This window comes from Rutidosis leptorrhynchoides, chromosome 11 (genome assembly GCF_046630445.1).
Source record: "Rutidosis leptorrhynchoides isolate AG116_Rl617_1_P2 chromosome 11, CSIRO_AGI_Rlap_v1, whole genome shotgun sequence".
In the NCBI taxonomy this organism is placed as follows: domain Eukaryota; kingdom Viridiplantae; phylum Streptophyta; class Magnoliopsida; order Asterales; family Asteraceae; genus Rutidosis; species Rutidosis leptorrhynchoides.
In genome coordinates, this window is record NC_092343.1 from 370,460,296 (window position 1) to 370,479,943 (window position 19,648).

Genomic DNA, 19,648 nt, shown 5'->3' on the forward strand with positions numbered 1-19,648 from the left:
GCTCCCTAAAAGCTAGGCTTGATACTTTGTATTAGTATCTATTGAGATATCTCACTCACTTAGCGTTGTGCTAATCCCCCACATTTTCTCCCATGCATGTTATATTGTTTTGCATGCTAGAGACGGGAGAAGATAGTCGTACTTGCTTATGTTTGACACACTGAAGAACTCTGATGTTTGATAGTAACTATTTTGAAAAGTAACACCAGTTGGATTGTAATGTATATTAATAAGATGCTTTTAACATATGAATATTATATGTTTTAAATATTTCGACTGTGATTTAGAAAGAAAAAAAAAGGTACGGTGTTACATTGACTCTCTCATAGAGGGTAAACCTCGGGTAATTAAGCCCTCTGAGTGCGAGATTTGGTACCGGGTGAATTGCGCATTATGCGCACCCTCTAGTCACACTCCCTTTCTGAACGATTTGGCATAGCCAGGATCGAACCCGGGTGATGTGCGTCATTGGGCAACTCGGTGACCACTCTGGTAAGCATGTTTGGTTCGTTCAACATCATTTGTCATTCATATATAAAAAAACAAATGCACTAAATATTGAACGATTTAGCATTCGGTGCGGCAAACAAACCACCCATAGTCTTGGAAAGACTGAATGAAAACTAAACATTGCCCGTTATGACTAAGAACTGTATATTTTCTGGATCTCACGGTGAATATGTGAGATTATGAGTCGTGATTCCAGTTGCATACACCTCTTTACAACCAACTTTTCTAACGTTTAAAATAGGAGAGATTCATCCATTACCGGTCCAAGCAGGAGCCGCACAAATATTACACAGTTTAAAAAGAACTTAAAGATTCAGGACCTCATATTCAGGACCTCATCAGTTTGACATCATAGATGGTATAATAGCACTGTTTAAACAAAAATTCAAATTTGTTTGTTTCAACATAAGAGTACGAAAGAGGGCCTAGTTGGTTTTTCAATACATACATTGAAATTCCTTATAATAGTAAATATTAATATTAATATTAAATGCATACATAAACGATTCGAAAACTTGTTTTAAAGTTGAATGCATAGTAGAACGTATAAAATTCAGTACTCTTGAACTATAAATCCTATTATAATTAAAAGTATAAACAATTTCGAGACCATAAAAAATCGAATTAGAATTTATACATATGTGCAATTTAGTATTCGTGACAATGACAAAACAAACCAAAAGGCAACCACCACCTTCTTCATAGAATAATCATACTTATACTTATTCCTTATTCTCTATAAATAGTCTCACACTTTGCATTCTTACTACCAAGTGTGCTTCTACCTTCAAAAACGAAAACTCATACAAACATGGCGGTTAACATAAGCGACATTAAAACATCATCGGATGGAGTGTGGCAAGGCGAGAACCCTCTTCACTATGCATTTCCGTTATTAATTATTCAAACCGCGCTTGTTATTTTCATTAGTAGATTGCTTTCGTTCTTACTCAAACCTCTCCGACAGCCTAAAGTTATTGCCGAAATACTTGTAAGTTCCCTTGCTCTAAAAAAAAGCAACCTCAGTATTCATATTTTGACAATCATTATAGGTATGTAAACACTACTAGAAACCCCACCATTGGGGACGGCATTTTCCCATCTTTCGGGACGACATGTCGTCCCCGAAGATCTTTCCGGACGACATCTTGTCCCGAATGCTTCGTCCCGAAAAGTCTTTGGACGAAACCGTTTTTTTCTTGGACGATCATGGGTCCCACTTTGACTTTTCTATTTCTGTTCGAGAATAGAGGTCGACTATTGGGGATTGTGTTATGATGTTATAGTTATGGCCTATGGGTATAGATACAAGGAATAAAAATGTTGATGTTATATAACTTTTGCACAAATTTCATGTATTCTGTTGTGAATACTGCTAGCACCATGTATGTTATCATTTGTTATGAGAAGTAATTTAATAAAAGTTGGATTTGAATATATTCTCCTATGTAAAAGGCCAAAAAATTATAAATTATTTGTTAGTCCGATATGGTAAAGGAAACCCAGTTAAACAGCTTGCATCTTACATCTGAACAAATATATTCACAATCTCCGAGTAACCTGAAACGGAAAAAACCTTATTCCTGGGGCGGATGTAGTGTATGCCGAGTGGTTGCACGGGACACCACTGAAATACGCGATATAGTAAAAAAAAATTTGTGTTTTTAACTAGTGACACCAGTGATAGTGTAATTTTTTTTAGTGGCATCATTGAAATAAACCATGTAGAATTTTTTTTGGGGGTTTTAGCCGGTAACACCGGTGACTACCAATCCTAGATCCGCCGTTGCCTTATTCTGTACAACTATTGTTTAGTAACTAACATATATTGCACCATTTTAAAAAAAAAAAAAAAAAATTCAGGGTGGAATTCTACTTGGGCCATCAGCATTAGGCAGGCACAAGGAATTTATGCAATGGGTTTTCCCAGCTTGGAGCACTCCGATTCTCGAATCCGTAGCAAGTATTGGTCTATTGTTCTTTCTTTTTCTCGTAGGTCTCGAACTCGACCTCACCTCCATCGGCCGCAGTGGAAAGAGAGCCTTCGGGATCGCTACCGCCGGAATCTTATTACCGTTCATTTTCGGGATCGGGATCACGTTTCTACTAAGAAAAACCATCGTAGGAGCCGATAAAGTCGGTTTCGCTCAATGCTTATTGTTCATGGGAGTTTCGTTATCCATCACCGCTTTCCCTGTACTTGCTCGAATACTAGCTGAGCTTAAATTGTTAACCACACAAGTTGGAGAAACCGCAATGGCAGCGGCAGCATTTAACGATATTGCCGCTTGGGTTCTACTAGCTCTAGCCGTGGCTCTAGCTGGCGGGAGTCATAAAAGTCCGTTGGTGTCGTTATGGGTTTTGTCGTCAGGTGCGGGATTTGTCCTTTTTATGGTACTTATAATCCGCCCAACAATGAGCCGGGTAGCCCGGCAATGTACGAAAACAAAAACGAGCTCTCATGATCATATGGAGGAATTTTATGTATGTTTGACGCTAGCAGGAGTGATGTTATCGGGGTTCATGACCGATCTTATCGGGATTCACGCAATATTTGGTGCGTTTGTTTTTGGTCTAATGATCCCGAAAAAGGGAGAATTTGCGGGGAAGTTGATAAGAAGGATAGAAGATTTTGTGTGCGGGCTTTTGTTGCCGTTGTATTTTGCTTCAAGCGGGTTGAAAACCGATGTGAATAAGATACGAGGAAGTAAGTCTTGGGGGCTTTTGGCGGTTGTAGTTTCGACTGCGTGCACTGGAAAGATTTTCGGAACGTTTTTTATGGGAGTGTTGTGTATGATTCCGGTGAGGGAGTCGTTAGCTTTAGGAGTATTGATGAATACGAAAGGTTTGGTTGAGCTTATTGTTCTCAATATCGGCAAGGAGAAGAAGGTACGATTTTTATGAAGTTACACCATAGTTTTGTGACTTCCATTAATGGAATAAATAGATTGATAGTGAAATTATAAAAAGAAAGCATAAGACTCCTATATTTTAAACGGGTCTAAATATACCTAAAGTGTTTGTAAAATATGCCTAAAATGTTTACTGTACTAAAGTATCTTAGTGTCATTTTGTTATAAGCAAGTGTTTCAAAGGTTGTAGAAGTCACGAATCGTAGACGAGTCGGTCAAGTCGGGAGCAAGTCAGATGTTGACCAACATTGACTTTTAAGTGTTAAGTAATAAATAAATTAAACCTATTTATATTACACATAAATATAATTATATTAAACATAAACGTTTCAAACATACATATATGTCAAACTCTCTATTTTTTAAAAATACAATAAAATTTGACTTAACTTTGACCGACTTAGCGACGATTTTGACCGAGACCTGCTTTTACCGACTTTAACTCGACTTTTTAGTGTTGACCGACTTTTAAGACATTTTTGGACGATTCGGGATGGGCTAGTGTCCAAACCTATGTGTGGGCCGAGTCAACCGAGTTACACAATAGTGGTTTCAAGTCAGCTAGGCCGAAATCTCCAAACTATACACACATGTACCTAAAAACTACATGTTTTGACCCACACATTTAGACACTTAACCATCTACCAGACATGTCATTTTTTCACTATTCTAATCCTTGCATCAAGTTAAACATGCTAAATTTTAACATGTTTTAAAACAGGTACTCAATGATGAGATGTTTGCGATACTAGTAATGATGGCGCTGGTTACCACTTTCATGACTACACCAATGGTAATGGCGGTATACAAACCAGCCCGAAACATTGCTTCCGTTGTCCATCACCGTTCACTTAAAGAATCGACATCTTATCATTTACAAACTCTACAAGCTGAACTACGGGTCGTAGCTTGCATTCATGGCTTACGCAACTCACCATCGATCATAAATCTAATCAATTCTATCCAATCTCCCAACACCTACTCCAACATGAAGCTCTATATCATGCACTTGGTTGAACTAACCGATAGGTCGTCATCCATAGTCATGGTGCACCAAGCACGTAAGAACGGGGTCCCGTTTTTTGAGTCAACCGCTCTGAAAGCAAATAAAGTGAAGACGAGGTCATCAACTGCGATTTCACCACTGCCAACGATGCATGAGGATATATGCCAGGTGGCGGATAAGAAAAAGGCGGCAATCATCATCTTACCCTTCCATAGACGATGGGGTAGAAAAGACAACGAAGAAGATGTAGCTGACATTGGACCAGGTTGGGAAGTGGTTAGCCAACGGGTTCTTACACACGCACCGTGCACGGTGGCGTTGTTGGTGGATCGTGGTGGTCTCGTTAGCATCTTGAAAAGGGTTTGTGTGGTTTTCATAGGTGGTCCGGATAACCGTGAAGCACTTGAATTGGGTGGCAGAATGGCGGCACAACCTGTTACTAAGGTGACCGTCATTAGGTTCCTAGTCGAAAATGGAGACAACAGTTGTGTTGATGAAGATATAGAAAAGGTATAATTAAATCCCAATCTCACCTCTACTTTTTAATTAACTACTAAATTTAACAAATTATTAAAACAGAAATTAGACGAGATGACGCTAGAAGAATTCAAAATGCGATGGGAAGGAGAGATGGAATACGTGGAGAAGACAACTCACAACATAACAAAAGAACTACTCGAGATAGGGCGTAGTAAAGAGTTCGAGCTTGTGATTGCAGGCAGGGGAAGATTTCCAGAGTCACTAATCGGAAAAATCGGTCAACACGAAGTTCGAGATTCGAGAGAATTGGGAGTTATTGGAAGCTTACTAGCATCGTATGATGACGGGGTTGCATCTCCTGTGTTAGTGGTTCAGAAACATGATCTAGCTAAAGAAGATTCAAGGTCGAACTATGTGTAACCAACACTTGGTGTAATATCACGATGGCATAGTTGTAATTAGTACTGTATCATATGAACTAATAAAAGTTGCATCTTTTTCCAACAAAAATCAAACTACTCGAGTACATTCATCAACTTTGTTAACATGAAATATAATGATTTATTGTGGCTGACAATTATGCAAATCTAAGGTAACATTTCCAGAGCCACTAACAATCGACAAAATATAATTTCTTCAACGGTCTATCACATACAAGCAGTGTTGTAAACGATGTCTGGTGCGTCTGTTGCGACGCCTGTTGCGGCGTTTTGGTGGCTAACCCGTCTCGACCCCGTCCCGTCTTATAATAAGTCGGTGAACGGTCAAAAGTCGGGTCAAATGCGTGAAAGATTGGGTCAACGCCGGTCAAAACTCAAATTCGGTTAAAATCGGTAAACAGTCGGTCAAATCGATAAATATCGACATAGTTTAGTGTTTACATTTTGGTGTTACACAAACGATAATTGCAATTATCGGTATAAACTGGTTAACGAAGGTTTTTTGGCTTTAAAATATATGTATGTGTACATTTATATATATATAAGTCAACGTCAGTCAACGTCAGTCAACGTAAGTCAGCGTCCATCTCGACCCCCGACCGTCTCGACCCCCGACCGTTTCGACCTCGTCTCAACGTTTTAAGGTCCTGACCGTCTGGACCCCGTCTTGTGTCTTTTTCATCCTTGCATACAAGTACATAGAGTATATTTGAAACGAAAACTTTAGTAACTTCAGTTCCCTTTAAGGTGGGCAATTAGCACACAGTGTTGAGAATTGTACACATTATAAACATTTTCCTCAACCTTACATAAAAAGAATTAAAAAAAGGTTAAAAAAAACAATCTGACCTTAGAGAAAGCGTGCCCTAGACCAGTTTCCATCTGATTTACCAGTATGACTAGTTTCCATCTGATTTACCAGTATGACTTGCGGTTTTACCACCGGACTTGTAAAAACTATCGTACCCGTCATCTTTAACGTCATCCCAACCCGCCCAGTTATCCACGTTACTGGGTGGGGCCCGTGTGGTAGAATTATGCTTCCTATTGCCATCGTTATCCCAATCATCCCAAGAACCTGATTTGGAATTTGTTCCGTTAAAATTTCTACCTGATGAGACTGGATTGGAATTCGATGTTCCGTTTTTGTGTTCCTCACCAAACTCGTGATAAAACCCGTTTCCGTGTGTTTCGTTTCTCTGCCAGCTGTCACTCGTCCACGTGGGATTTTCTTTTGATAATTCTTCAACTTTTTTGGATGCAAACGCCATAACCCCCTTCATGATTCCCCATGTCTTTTGTCCGATTTCTGTAGTCTTTGCGGTGACAACATTAACAGTTTCATTCACTTTGTAATCATATCCACCATCTCTGACCTGTACATTGACATTATGGATTATCACTCGCATTATACAAAAAACTAAGACAAATTAAGAGAATTTATCAAAGATGACAACATACAAAAATGTTAATAAACCAACATACGTGGTAAAAAAAATTATATACAAAAAGATGAATAACCAAAAGACCTTTGTAGTGAGTTCCTTTGTGCCAGCTTGAACAACACTAGCAGCCGATTGTGCAGCAGATGCAGCCACAATAGATAACTTACCGAGTCCCTGTATAATCAATAGATCAGCAACCAAGAAACACAGTGTAAAAAAACACATAAGGTTTAAACATATAATTGTGTTCGTTCAAACAAAATGTCCATCTGCGGGGTCCGGTTCAAAAGAGCGCAAGTATGTGTTGTGATTAATAATTATAATTATAATTAGATAATTAGATATCTAACATGAGTATTGAACAAAATATAACTACTTCTAAAATCATTAAACCAAACTACCTGAGTAATTAACGGACGAAATCACATCCCATTGTGCATTACTCCTCGCCGCCACCGGAGTCGATCCAAATCCAAAATATTTCCCACAAATATTTATGTCAAGGAACATGGTTACGAACATGGTTACGTCCGCTGCCTCATTTTATCACAAAACATCAAAATTAACATATTCAAATGTGAATATGAAGAAACATTAAGAGTTTAACGAATGTTCGATCATTAAAAGTGATATGATAAGCTTTGTTTTATTTATTTTTATTTTTTTAGGAATGAAACCAGCAAACAACGAAGGATTTGGAGAAAATGATCAAAATTGATAGGGTATGTAATGCTTTAGATTTATCAATTGCTTCTTCTTTTTAATTAATTTAAAAGTAAAAATGACCAGCTGAAGTGTTTACTACGTTTACTTAATTAATTGCTTTTGTAGATATTATCCAACTCATGGCCCAACCGTTGCCACCAGCGAGCCAACAGCAAAACTCACCCTTGTTTCAAGATGACATGGGACCTCAACTAGAACCATATTTGGGACAACAAGCACAATTTCAAGGATTTGGGGGACAGAATGCTCAACAGTTGCCAAATCTGGGCCAACAAATGCCCCCTCTATTTCAAGCTGATATGGTTCTTCAACTAGGACTCATGTTTTCACCAGAGGAACGACCACCGTTCGTGTTTCAAGCTGATTTGGGGGGTTCAAAAAGCACCGATGTTTGCAGTAGGCCAACATCAATACCAACACGTGTTTCAGGATGTTTTGGCACCTCGGCAACCACTGCCGATGTGTTGGCACCTCAGCAACCACCTGAAACATCGGCAAGTGGTTGTTGTCCTGCTTGTAAAAACATCAACAGTGGTTGCTGAGGTGCCAAAACATCCTGAAACACGTGTTGGTGTTGATGTTGGCCTGCTGCAAACATCAGTGCTACTTGAACTCCCAAATCAACTTGAAACACGAACGGTGGTTGTTGTCCCTCATGTGGAAACATCAGTCCTAATTGAGGATCCATAACAGCTTGAAATAGAGGGGTATTTGTTGGCCCAAATTTGGCAAGTGTTGAGCATTCTGTCCCCCAAATCCTTGAAACTGTGCTTGTTGCTCCAAATGTAGTTCTAGTTGAGGACGCATGTCATCTTGAAACAATGGTGGGTTTTGTTGCTGGCCTACTAGCATGGTTGCAAAAATCGGGAGAACTCGGCGACAACTCAGCGAGAACTCGGCGAGAACTCGGAATTTCATTCCTGGCGAGAACTCGTTTGGAAATCGGTCAAAAAATCGGTCAACGACCAAAAATCGGTCAAATCTCGGAAAAATCGGTCAAATCTCGGAAAAATCGGTCAATTCTCGGAAAAATAGGTCAAATCTCAAAAAAAAACGGTCAAATCTCGGAAAAAACTCGATAAAATCCCAAAAGTCAACGAAAGTCAACCGCCGATAACTCCCCGAGTTCTCCCCGAGTTCTCCGAGTTCTCGTTTTGGAGACCCTACCGAGAACTCTCCGAGAACCGATTTCTGCAACCTTGCCTACTAGTGGCAACGGTTGGGCCATGAGTGGGATAATATCTATAAAAAACATTTAATAAAGTAAACCTAGTAAACACTTCAGCGGGTCATTTTTACTTGTAAACTAATTAAAAAGAAAAAGATAAGAAGCAATTAATAAATTTAAAGCATTACATACCTTGCCAATTTTGATCATTATTTCTAAATCCTTCGTTGTTTGCTGGTTCCATTCCTTAGAAAAAGAAATAAATAAATAAAACAAAGCTTATCATCATTTTCAATGATTGAACATTCGTTAAACTCTTAATGTATTTCCAGATTTACATTTGAATATGTTAACGTTGATGTTCTATGATAAAATGAGGCAGCAGACATAACTATGTTCTTTTGAGGGCGGCAATCCATTCGGCCGAGCTTCATTCTCCGTGATTTTCCTCACAAAAAAAACCTCCTTCCCCGCCGCAGATCCCTCCAATTGCGATCTCGTATACATCCCATCCTCACACGATCTCGACCTGGTAGGTCCCACACCATTTCCCCCAATCCACCACTCCTCAAATCACCAGCCGTCTGATTCCTCCTTATATTACTATCAACTCCACCATTCCCCCAATCACTATCCTAACCGCCGCTACTCGCCGCCGCCGCCAACTTTCTACCGTTATCGGCACCGGTGCCGCCAGTTTCCTTAACAACAGGTGGATCCTGCCATGACTTACCATCAGCTAGGGTTTAAATTCTATCTCTATAAACAGACGCAGCGTTAGTATTATACTTATTAACAATTAACAATAACCGTTTCTTTAGTAATTCCGTATTTTGATAAAAAAGTTATTTAGGGTTTCGTTACCACCGGAATCCATTTTTTTGAGCTGGACCTCTGACCATGAGTCCATGATGACAGATCGGACAAATGAAATGTGAACACCGAGTCCACGGTGTTTACCAGAACATTCTAGACACATGAAGATTCCGTAAGATACGGAAGCCCATTGAGGGTTTTTTTGTGAACAGTCTACACAGATTTTGTTACCTGGTTGAGATTAAAGGTCCCGGAGACGACGTGAAGCTGACGCTGCTGACGTCATATCGGAGAATGGAGGAGGATCTGCGGCGGCAGAATTGTATGGTGGATTAAGTGTAAAGTGTGTGTGAGGTTGGATGGGTTTTACAGTTGGAAGTCACGATCTAATGAAGTAATGAGATGAATGTGACGGGTGGCACCGAAAAAATAATAAAATAAAAATAAAAAATGTGTTTAATTAGAAATGTTTACGGTTATAATTATTCAAATTTTTAAAATAATTTTTAAAATAACGAGTATTGTATTCATCAAATGATGAATAAACCGAACAATAATATACAGTGATATAGTGATAGAGCGAACAATAACAATTACTATTACTATATATTTACTCTATATATATATATATATATATATATATATATATATATATATATATATATATATATATATATATATTAAATTAATTGTGATGTGATAAATGACATCTAATACGGACCCGTCACGTCTTTAAAAATTACTATTATACTGTAGTAATCACTGTATCAATTATTTCTTTTAATGTTATACTACTAGATTTATGATCCCGTGCGTTGCACGGGTATCATCCGGTACCACTATATTGAAATTAAAAATTGTATATGAATCAAGGATATTGTACTTGAAAATTATTTCTTCATATAATTATTCATTACACAACTTAAAGTTTATGGATTACTGTAGACATGAAAAAAAAAATAGAAAAAAAACGCTCTTTAAAGTGGTAAGTGAATAAACATGTCAAGCTTCAGTCGACTTTCATTTCGAAAACAGGTAAATCCATAAAACACAAAGAGGTTTGGTTTTTTCTTCGACTTCTCTTGTTTCAACCTCCGTTTGTATCTGGGTTTTGCCAAATTGAAGCACGAAACTCTTTTAATGAATACATTAACAAATCAACAATCAATTATTTATAGTCTCATTTTAACGTCTCATCTATTAGCCTAACAACAATACAGACTTAGAAATAATCAATTATAAGAACAATACATGCTTAGCCCGTGCGTTGAACGGGTGGTAAACATAACCGTGCAAAATTAATCGAATTTATCAACATATCAGTGTTGTGAGTCGACATCCTCCATTAAGTCAATCGTTTATGTTGTATAAATTGAAATTGAAATTTAAAATTATATATTAAAAAGGAGATTAAATTAGTAATAAAAATTACCTCAAGCAATTCTAAACTTTCTTGAGCCCTTTTTTTTTAAAAAAAAAAAAAAAAACTTTCTTGAGCTCATAAGCAGGAAAAAAAAATTTCCAAGTCACCATCAAAGAAAATCAAATGCGTACATTGTCTTAGAGCTCGTGCCTTTCAGAATTCAGACCCGAAAACCCATTGAGAATCCCCATAACTCCGATATAGCAGTAGCCTCATCCAACCCAATGGAGAGTTCAACCATAACCGAACACCACAGTAAGACCTCAATAGTCCACCTAACAGTCTAACACGTAACCCAACTTAAAAACACATTATTAGTAAAATGGATATCAGCATCTGAGTAACCCAGTTATTCGTCAAGGTGTAACAATCAATTAATATTTGAGATGAAAGGTTAGTACCGTTTCCATGGACGAAATTCCTAAGAACTATCTGCAGTCAAAATGTTATCTGAATCTGAATATTTTATTATATTAATAATTGATTCATTTGCTAATTTAGATACAAACACAATATTATCACAGAACCTAACTTTCTAAATCAAAGTTAGTTGAAGACTCAACGCATTTTAAAAACACTGATTCAGTTTCAACCCATTTCCATTTGATCTATTTTTTTTTTTTAAGTTTGACTCATTCTACCCATTTGATATAAAAAAATTAATCAAGAACGACCACATTATTTATGAGTGGGATGTAATTTCCGTATTTACAATAGAATACAAATCAACTTATTGTTCGTTCTGGATCTAAAAGTATCACCCGGCATGTTCGAGACGAAACCTCCTCTATTTTCAATACTGCTCCTCTCCGTATTGGGCTCATGATCAATATTCATCTGAATTGCCTTCTTTCTTTTGAAAAGAACTGCACGAGAATCTCCAATGTTTGCTACCCATAGCTTGTGTCCGTTGATCAGAACTGCAGTAACGACAGTGAGCCCACCCCTTCCGAGGTCAGGAAGGTGTGAAAGAATCGCCTGATCAGTTCTTTCATACGCTTTGGAAATTAACGGTTTGGATCTGTCCAGAATTGACAGTGTTTTTTCAATTGTTCTACCTGAAATTGTTTTGATCCATTTGATCCATGACTGACCTACCTGACCCGCCCATATTGTCATCTATAAAACAATTAAAAAAACACTAATGTGGCACCTTTCGATATGTGTTGAACTCATTTGGTGTAGCTTTATCTGTCTCGACTCGCATGCGTATCCAGATTTCTTCCTCTTTATTCCAAGCACACTCAAAGATTTTCACCGATTATGATGCAGGATCGATATCATCTGCAAATTCACAAGAAACCCAAAAATGAAACTCTAAAATAATGTATTTAGAGGTGGTGGGCAAATTCAACCTATTTTCGTGTAAATGCGTTGATTTAGGTTATGTCTTATATAGATAAGGTCAGAGGAGTTAAGCAAAAAGGTTCACCTATACAGGGGTTGAAAAGGTCAAACTGGTTGATAGTAGTTTTAAGTGTGTACTCTAATGCATAAAACCTCCTAAAATACTTTATCATACGTAATTAGTCTTGAAATCATATTAAATGCAGAATACATATAGAAAATCCAAAAAAAAAAAAAAAACAGAATACAACGACCAAACTGACCCTTTAACAAATACAACCTAAGTTATCGCATAAATCATAATAAATGCTCCGAATGCTTATAAGAATCCCAGGCTCCACAGCCTAACAAACATCTACGCCTTTGCAGGCTCAACAACTGGGCAGCAACAACACCAATATATTTAAAAGTTTTGAATAATGTTTGTCTTGGGTTAACCCAAAATTATTTGTATGACACGTTAGCCAACCCACCCATCTTGCCACACGTTGTAGAGATACATAGTGTGCAAAAGCATATATGGAATAAACTGATAAACTTATAAATTACAATCAAACAAACACTTTGAAAGCATCACATGTCCTTCATGATAACCATCTGATTGCCTAATTGCTTTGTTAGCAAGCAAAAATGTTTAGAAAGACTGTTTTGGTTATAGTTAACATTTCACTGAATCAAAGTACCAACAGTATATACTAAATTAAACAGGTGAATTAAAAAACACTTAAAAGGAATGGTTCAGATACGTCATCAGGTGAAAGTTCAAGGTATTTTGATTTGAAAATAATTTCCCAGTCTTAAACAATCTGGGTTGACCCATACCCAATTTGATAATTAATTTGCGAAAAAGCATGTTTGGGATTTTTTTTTGCCCGCATGGCGCAACTTATTATGCCCTAATCAATGTAAAATTTTAGTTTAATTCATGCTATTCAAATCTATGCAGTAGCAGAATAGTTACTAATTTAAGAGTAGTACCTCTGTCATTTTAAATAAAGGCTGGTAAATCACTACTTTTTTAGCCCCAAGAAGTACTGATATTAATTAGTGTGTGAATACAAACATTTTAACAAATTGGTTTACGGAGGGTAGCCAATTGTTATACTTCCTACTGCCACTAACACATTTCAGTCACAAATCTACCCACATGAATAACAAATAACATACAATTAATATAGATATTTTAAAAAATCTATCTGCTTTTTTATGAATGTAGGGTTATTTATTCAAGTATGAAATTTACAATAAATAATACTGTGACGACCCGGAAATTTTCGAACAAATTTAAACTTTATCTCTATATCATTAGATAAATATTTCAAACATATATATTACGTACAAATTTACAATTCTAAATAAAAATATATATATTTTTTAACTTAGTAATAAAATGTCCTAATTTAAAATAATATATTTTGGTAAACAACGAGTCACTGATTTATAGAAGCAAATGACCAAAACACTCAAATAAATAAAGTTATACTTTGAGTGGGATTGTTTTCATTGTTTAAATCTATTGTTTTTATAAAGGTACGAGTCACTAAACGTAAAAGGCTAGTTTTCTCAGCGTACGAAACGTCGTTCGAAAAACCGAAAGTGGTATATGAGTCGAGTGACAACGTACGAGTCATTTGAATAAAAATTACATTTTTACTACGCACGTAAATATAATATAATATTTAATTAATTCTAAAGATTAAATATATTATATATTAAATAATATATAAATTATGTATCATATGTAATAATGGAAGTGTCGGCAGCGTTTAAAATCATGGATATGAGCTGGAGAATGCTTGCATGCGATCGCATGCACATGTAGTAGATACCCCATGCGATCGCATGAGGTGAGTTAGATGGCCAAGTGTATTTAAAAGCTCGATCGTCTCATTCTCTGATTCATTTTCATTTTCAATCTCTCGCATCTCTCTACATATATATATAATTTAAATATTTTTATTATTATTAAGATTAAGATTATTATTATTAATCTTAATATTATTTAGTATTAGTATTAGTATTATTAGGTAGTGTTATTATTAGTATTATACATAAAATACTACTACAAGAGGCACGCGCGAGTTATTTCAAAACACGTTTTGTGAGCGGGATAGGGCTAAGGAAATTATGGGTTATAGCTATGGAGGTGATGGGTAATGTTCATGGGTATGCTTGTGAGATCAATTTAGTGTTTATCATCTCCGTTGCGTGTACGTACCTTTCCTGCAATATTGAATCTCAATATTGATACGTAAGCACTCATAATTTAATTTTTACATATTAATAGTGTATCCCTGACTAGTGCTCGAGTATATAGGATTATGCATGCTTGTACTTTTGATATTGTCCTTAGATAGGTTATGTTGAATCTTGAATTAGTTACCTATACTGTTGAGATAAGGTATAAGATATGCATGTCGTTGGAAAGCTAGCGAAAAATCAATAACTTTTCATTTAGAAATCGTGTGGTTTCGATGAACGGATTAAAAGATATGGTCAACTAAATTATGATTAACATTAGTTAGAATTGCTTTTGAAACTGTAAATTAATATTTAAACAACTTGTCTATGAGATTGATAAATTGAATTTTTAAATATTACTAATCGAGTAAATGAATTTCTATATAATGCACGTCTCGTCTTGTTGAGCAATTGTCAAAGTTGACTGTCTTATCATGTTATAAATCTTTATAAACACTACAATCTGATTTTACAAGTATTGGAAAACTATGTAAAATAATAAAATATGTTCGATTGCCATGATAATTCAAATATAATATAGCTCATGAAATAAATAATATTTTGAGTTTGATAAACTATAAATTCGTTCAATTATCTAGACTTATATTATGTTAATAGACATGTATAGATTTAAAGACCATATTGGGTAAGATTAACTTTTGAGATGACTTTTGTTAACTTTTGTATGTCGGTCTCGAGCATTAGGATTGTGATACACTATGACCAGACCTAATTTGTTAGACATGTATTGACCAACATATGTTCTCTAGGTTGAGATCTACGGTTATTTTACATTCCGAGTTTCGGTCACATTCCGGTGAATTACTTTATGTGCTGTTAAGGTGAGTTTCATTTGCTCCCTTTTTAATTGCTTTTGCAATCTATATTTTTGGGCTGAGAATACATGCACTTTATTTTAAACGCAATGGATACAAGTACATACTAAATTCTACACCGAGTTTGAACCGAAAATCCCTTAGCTTTGGTAACTAGTAACTGCCGGTTATAAAAATTGGTGGACGTGAGTAGTAGTATATGGATCCATAGGGCTTGATATCCCCGTCCGAGCTAGAGCACTAGCCTTTTAACGGACGTATGCTATTTGAGAAGCGTACACGTTGGTTTGCGTGTATTATTAAGATGATTATACAAAGGGTATAAAATATATATATACGTTAAGTTTAGTTACCAGGGTGCTCAATTTCGTAGAATCTTTTGATAAACATTTCGGATGAAATAACTGAAATCTTGTGATCCACCTTTATATACAGATTATGCGCAACATTAAAACTATGAACTCACCAACCTTTGTGTTGACACTTTTAAGCATGTTTATTCTCAGGTTTCTAGAAGTCTTTCGCTGTTTGCTTATATGTGATACAAGCTATGTGCATGGAGTCATAAATGCTTTAAATCGAGAAAACATTGCATTCACAAAATCATCACCTATCTTATTTAGACTGCATTATCAACGGATGTATTATGGTAAACTATTATTTATGGTGATTGTCTATATGTAGAAATCATCAAACGTTGAAAACCTTAGAAATTGATATTCATTTATTGTGTACCTTTTGAAAAGAATGCAATGTTTACAAAACGTATCATATAGAGGTCAAAACCTCACTATGAAATCAATGAATGATGTATTCGTCTAAAGGGATTTGGACGGGTCATCACAGTTGGCATCAGAGCTGGTATAACGCCGTCCATGTGTGGCGGGTTAGTCGTAAAGGAGGTTCTCACAGTGTTACCTGTGACGAAGCATTGGCTCTTACTCCTTGCGATCCCTTACGAGGGTTGGCAGTAGCCGAGAGGCAGGCCCTAAAATCAGTATCTGAGGTACACTCAGTGGTCACCGGGCGGTTAGCTGGGAAGGCACTGGGTGGGACGGTGGTTGTCCCCACTGTATTTACAGTTGGTGTCAGAGCTTGAGGTCATAGGGAACCAGAATTTGCATTAGTGTGTTTAACTGGTAATTGTTAGGATGCATTAGTGAGTCTGGACTATGACCGTATCTGTTTTTACCGAGTTTTACTTATCATTTCTTGTCGGAAATTACCTGCTTATCATTCCTAAGTCTAGACACGTCTTACTGCATTTACTGCATAGATAATGTACCGACAAAATTCATATCTTAGCATATCTGTTACTGTAAACTTTACCTGACATCTTCCGAAAATTTCTCCGTAATTTACGGGATTTTAGTATTATATATACATATGTAAATTATGTATTGAAGAGTACCAATCTAAATTCTATAATCTATTTCATATCAAAAATCATCTCTCTAATTATGCAAGATGGATCCCGTATCTAGTTCAAATTCCTTAAATTCCGACAGCTATTCCGATATGGATATTCACCTGAACTCCGAAGAAAGTGTAACCAGAATGGATCAACCAATCAGCCATCACCTATTCTGGATGAATTAGGGATGGGTTCGTAGCTTACTTAATCATTGGAGACAAGGAGAAGGCGATCCCTTCCATCCACCACATTTCCCTCTTGGCGAAGAACCTGAAGCACTTACCGGCGAACCTGTTCATAATACCATTTTCTCTCTCATCTCCAGAGTATCTCGTCATGATTATATACTATCTCGAATTTTAGATCTTATTCATCCGCTCGTCTGAACCGACAATCACCCCGGTGTAACAGAAGAAGTTAACGAGCTTCGCGCTCAGATAGTGGCTTTAGAGAATATGGTGCAAGGGTTACAAGCACCAGCAGCAGCACCGGCAGCAACAGTAGCACCACCAGCTACACCAACAGTACCATCACCACCACCAACAATAACATCTGCATCCCACACCTCAACATCACAATCTGTACCTCGAACATCAACATCATACGCACCATAGATACCAAGGAATACCAACAACAACAACAAACGATGACGTATTGATTCATAACTTCATCGAAGAAATATTCGGCAGAGAATATGTAGTTTCTAAAAGTTTTAGAGATTACTTATTCCAGTTCTAATTGTAAACCAGATGAGTGAACAAATAGAAATGATGAAATAAAACCCTGATTGTAGCGACCCGACCAAATCATGTTTGACGGCGCCGTCTACTTAGGTCCCGTTACGTGGTCATAAGCATTTAAAACAACGTTTGACCGAAGATATGTCGCATTCATTTCAAATGTAAAGATTGTTCAAAGTTTACAAGAATAGTTCCACCACAAGTTACGATACAAAGTTTTAAGTACAAATGAAACTTATGCGACACAATTCAAAAGTAGCCAAAAGACGCTCCATGTATGCATATATACTAGACATCCAATGCAAGTATCAAAATAATGAGCGGAAGCATGTATCATGTATCGTTCAAGGACCTGAGAAAAACATAGAAATCTGTCAACGAAAACGTTGGTGAAATCATAGGTTTAAGTAAGTAAGTACAAGTGAACCACAAGATTTGCAACCATGAGATAATAGTAATACATTCCAAAAGTTTGTTTCACGAGCACCCAATTATCAATGCTTAACATTCCTTCCATAGAACCCCATCACAATAGTGTTAGAACATACACTGTTTCTCGAAAATACATTTCATTCGTAAACGGTAGCGAACAGTTTGAATGAGGGTTTGTCAAACCCATATGGCCATATAACATAAGTTCTCGCTTACACCCGGCAAGTGTAACTAATGATAATCTAATTGAGGATTTTTGTTCAAACTCGTATGTAGAATGTTTGTTTTCCTGTACTTGTGTTCACTTAGTAAAAAGAAACGTTTATGTTTTTCTCATCTCAAATGTAAGTGCAAAAGAGTAAAAGTGGGACTATGATCTCACCTTGAGTGCACGTACGAAAAGTACTTCACAAATTAACGTGTGCGAAGGATAGTGCTAGTCTTGACCTAAACAAATAGGTCGTATCAATAACGGTAAACACGAAGGGTCAAAGTTGCTCAATTAGTCCTATGGCTCAACACGACTCGATTATGAAGCATGTGAAGCATATAGTCAAGTTTCATGCAAGATACATGTATAGAAACAAGTTAGAAAGATTGCATAATCAATTGGTTAAGTTTTACAAAAAGTCAAACTTTGGTCGGTCAAAGTCAACGAAAAAGTCAACATGTTCGGGTCGGGTCCCGAACAAATTTTCTATGCTAATTATTCATATATAAGTATATTAAAACAAGTTTCATGTGAATCGGAGGTCGGTAGCTAGTCAAACATTTCACGTGAAATGGGACACGGAGGTCAGAATCTGTCCAGGTTGTTCTGCGCGCCGCGCGGGGTGAGGTGCGCGCCGCGCCACCTGCTGTTCAGCTATTTTCCTGTTTTTCAAAGATATGCACGAACCAAAACCAATTCTAACACAACACTTGACCCGCAAATACTTATAACGCTTATCATACATCGTTGGAAAGGTGTTTTGACGAGGAATGCAACTAAACACATATCATCAATCAAACTTCCACTTATAACAACCAAAAACCGCAATTAATGTTCCTCATTCAATTCATACAAGTCATAAATGCCATTTAATGATTCGGTAACCAAATTACATGAACAATATGCCGTTTCGAAGGTAATTAAGCATACAACACAACCTAACACTTACAATTAGCATTTCGGGTCATTTAAAGCATCAAAAGTCCATTTCTAGTTCATGAAACCCTAACTCAAATTCACCAAATTTCATAATCAAGTTTAGAAGGTTTCTTTAACCAAACCATACATCATAACGAAGCTAGTAACACTAGGAATAAGATTAAAACATGAACTCTTAGCATCAAACAACATATGAACACTCAAAACTCAAGATTAAGCATGTGAACTTTCAATATGAACTAGTTACATCAAAATAGCAAGAACAAACATACAAATCACATAATCATACTAGACTTGAGCCATAGAAACTAATTAACAACCTTTTAACTCAAAAATCTCAAGAACACATAAAATTAGTGATTTTAGAAAGTTACCCAAATGCAATGAGATTGGTATGGAATCGAAGAGGAGATCACGAGGAGTTCAAATATGTAATTTGTTTGGCCCGAAGCTTGATCGATTGAATATGGATGAAGATTTGCTTTTTGATGAATTTAAAGAAAATATGAAAGTAGAGAATAAAAAGAGAAAAGAAAATGAAAAATGGAGGTGGAAGATGGTT

General features: G+C 36.5%; 2 protein-coding genes and 1 pseudogene across 2 annotated transcripts; 1 reads left to right on the top strand and 2 right to left on the bottom strand.

Annotated features, from left to right (window-relative positions):
- Window positions 1–1,301: 1,301 nt before the first annotated feature.
- Window positions 1,302–5,407, top strand: LOC139876559 (cation/H(+) antiporter 20-like). The gene is made up of 4 exons (XM_071863896.1): window positions 1,302–1,501; window positions 2,374–3,399; window positions 4,144–4,938; window positions 5,008–5,407. Exons 1-4 carry the CDS (start codon window positions 1,322–1,324, stop codon window positions 5,326–5,328), a joined length of 2,322 nt encoding a protein of 773 aa, XP_071719997.1. The 5' UTR covers window positions 1,302–1,321; the 3' UTR covers window positions 5,329–5,407.
- Window positions 5,408–6,247: 840 nt separating this feature from the next.
- LOC139875919 (probable ADP-ribosylation factor GTPase-activating protein AGD6) lies at window positions 6,248–9,789 on the bottom strand (annotated as a pseudogene).
- A 1,297-nt stretch (window positions 9,790–11,086) lies between these two features.
- LOC139875920 (probable protein phosphatase 2C 41) lies at window positions 11,087–12,045 on the bottom strand. Its single transcript, XM_071863218.1, has 2 exons — window positions 11,704–12,045; window positions 11,087–11,209 (listed from the first exon to the last, which is right to left on the bottom strand). The coding sequence occupies exons 1-2, from the start codon at window positions 12,043–12,045 to the stop codon at window positions 11,087–11,089; spliced, it is 465 nt and encodes a 154-aa protein (XP_071719319.1).
- Between the last annotated feature and the right edge of the window lie 7,603 nt (window positions 12,046–19,648).

Excerpts from the sequence above, each read along its gene's own strand:
- LOC139876559 (XM_071863896.1), top strand. The coding sequence starts at position 1,322 with ATGGCGGTTAACATAAGCGACATTAAAACATCATCGGATGGAGTGTGG. Across the intron at positions 1,502-2,373 it reads AAGTTATTGCCGAAATACTT|GGTGGAATTCTACTTGGGCC; the intron begins GTAAGTTCCCTT and ends AAAAAAATTCAG. Across the intron at positions 3,400-4,143 it reads ATATCGGCAAGGAGAAGAAG|GTACTCAATGATGAGATGTT; the intron begins GTACGATTTTTA and ends GTTTTAAAACAG.
- LOC139875920 (XM_071863218.1), bottom strand. The coding sequence starts at position 12,045 with ATGACAATATGGGCGGGTCAGGTAGGTCAGTCATGGATCAAATGGATC. Across the intron at positions 11,210-11,703 it reads TTGAAAATAGAGGAGGTTTC|ACTGTTAGGTGGACTATTGA; the intron begins GTCTCGAACATG and ends GTTACGTGTTAG.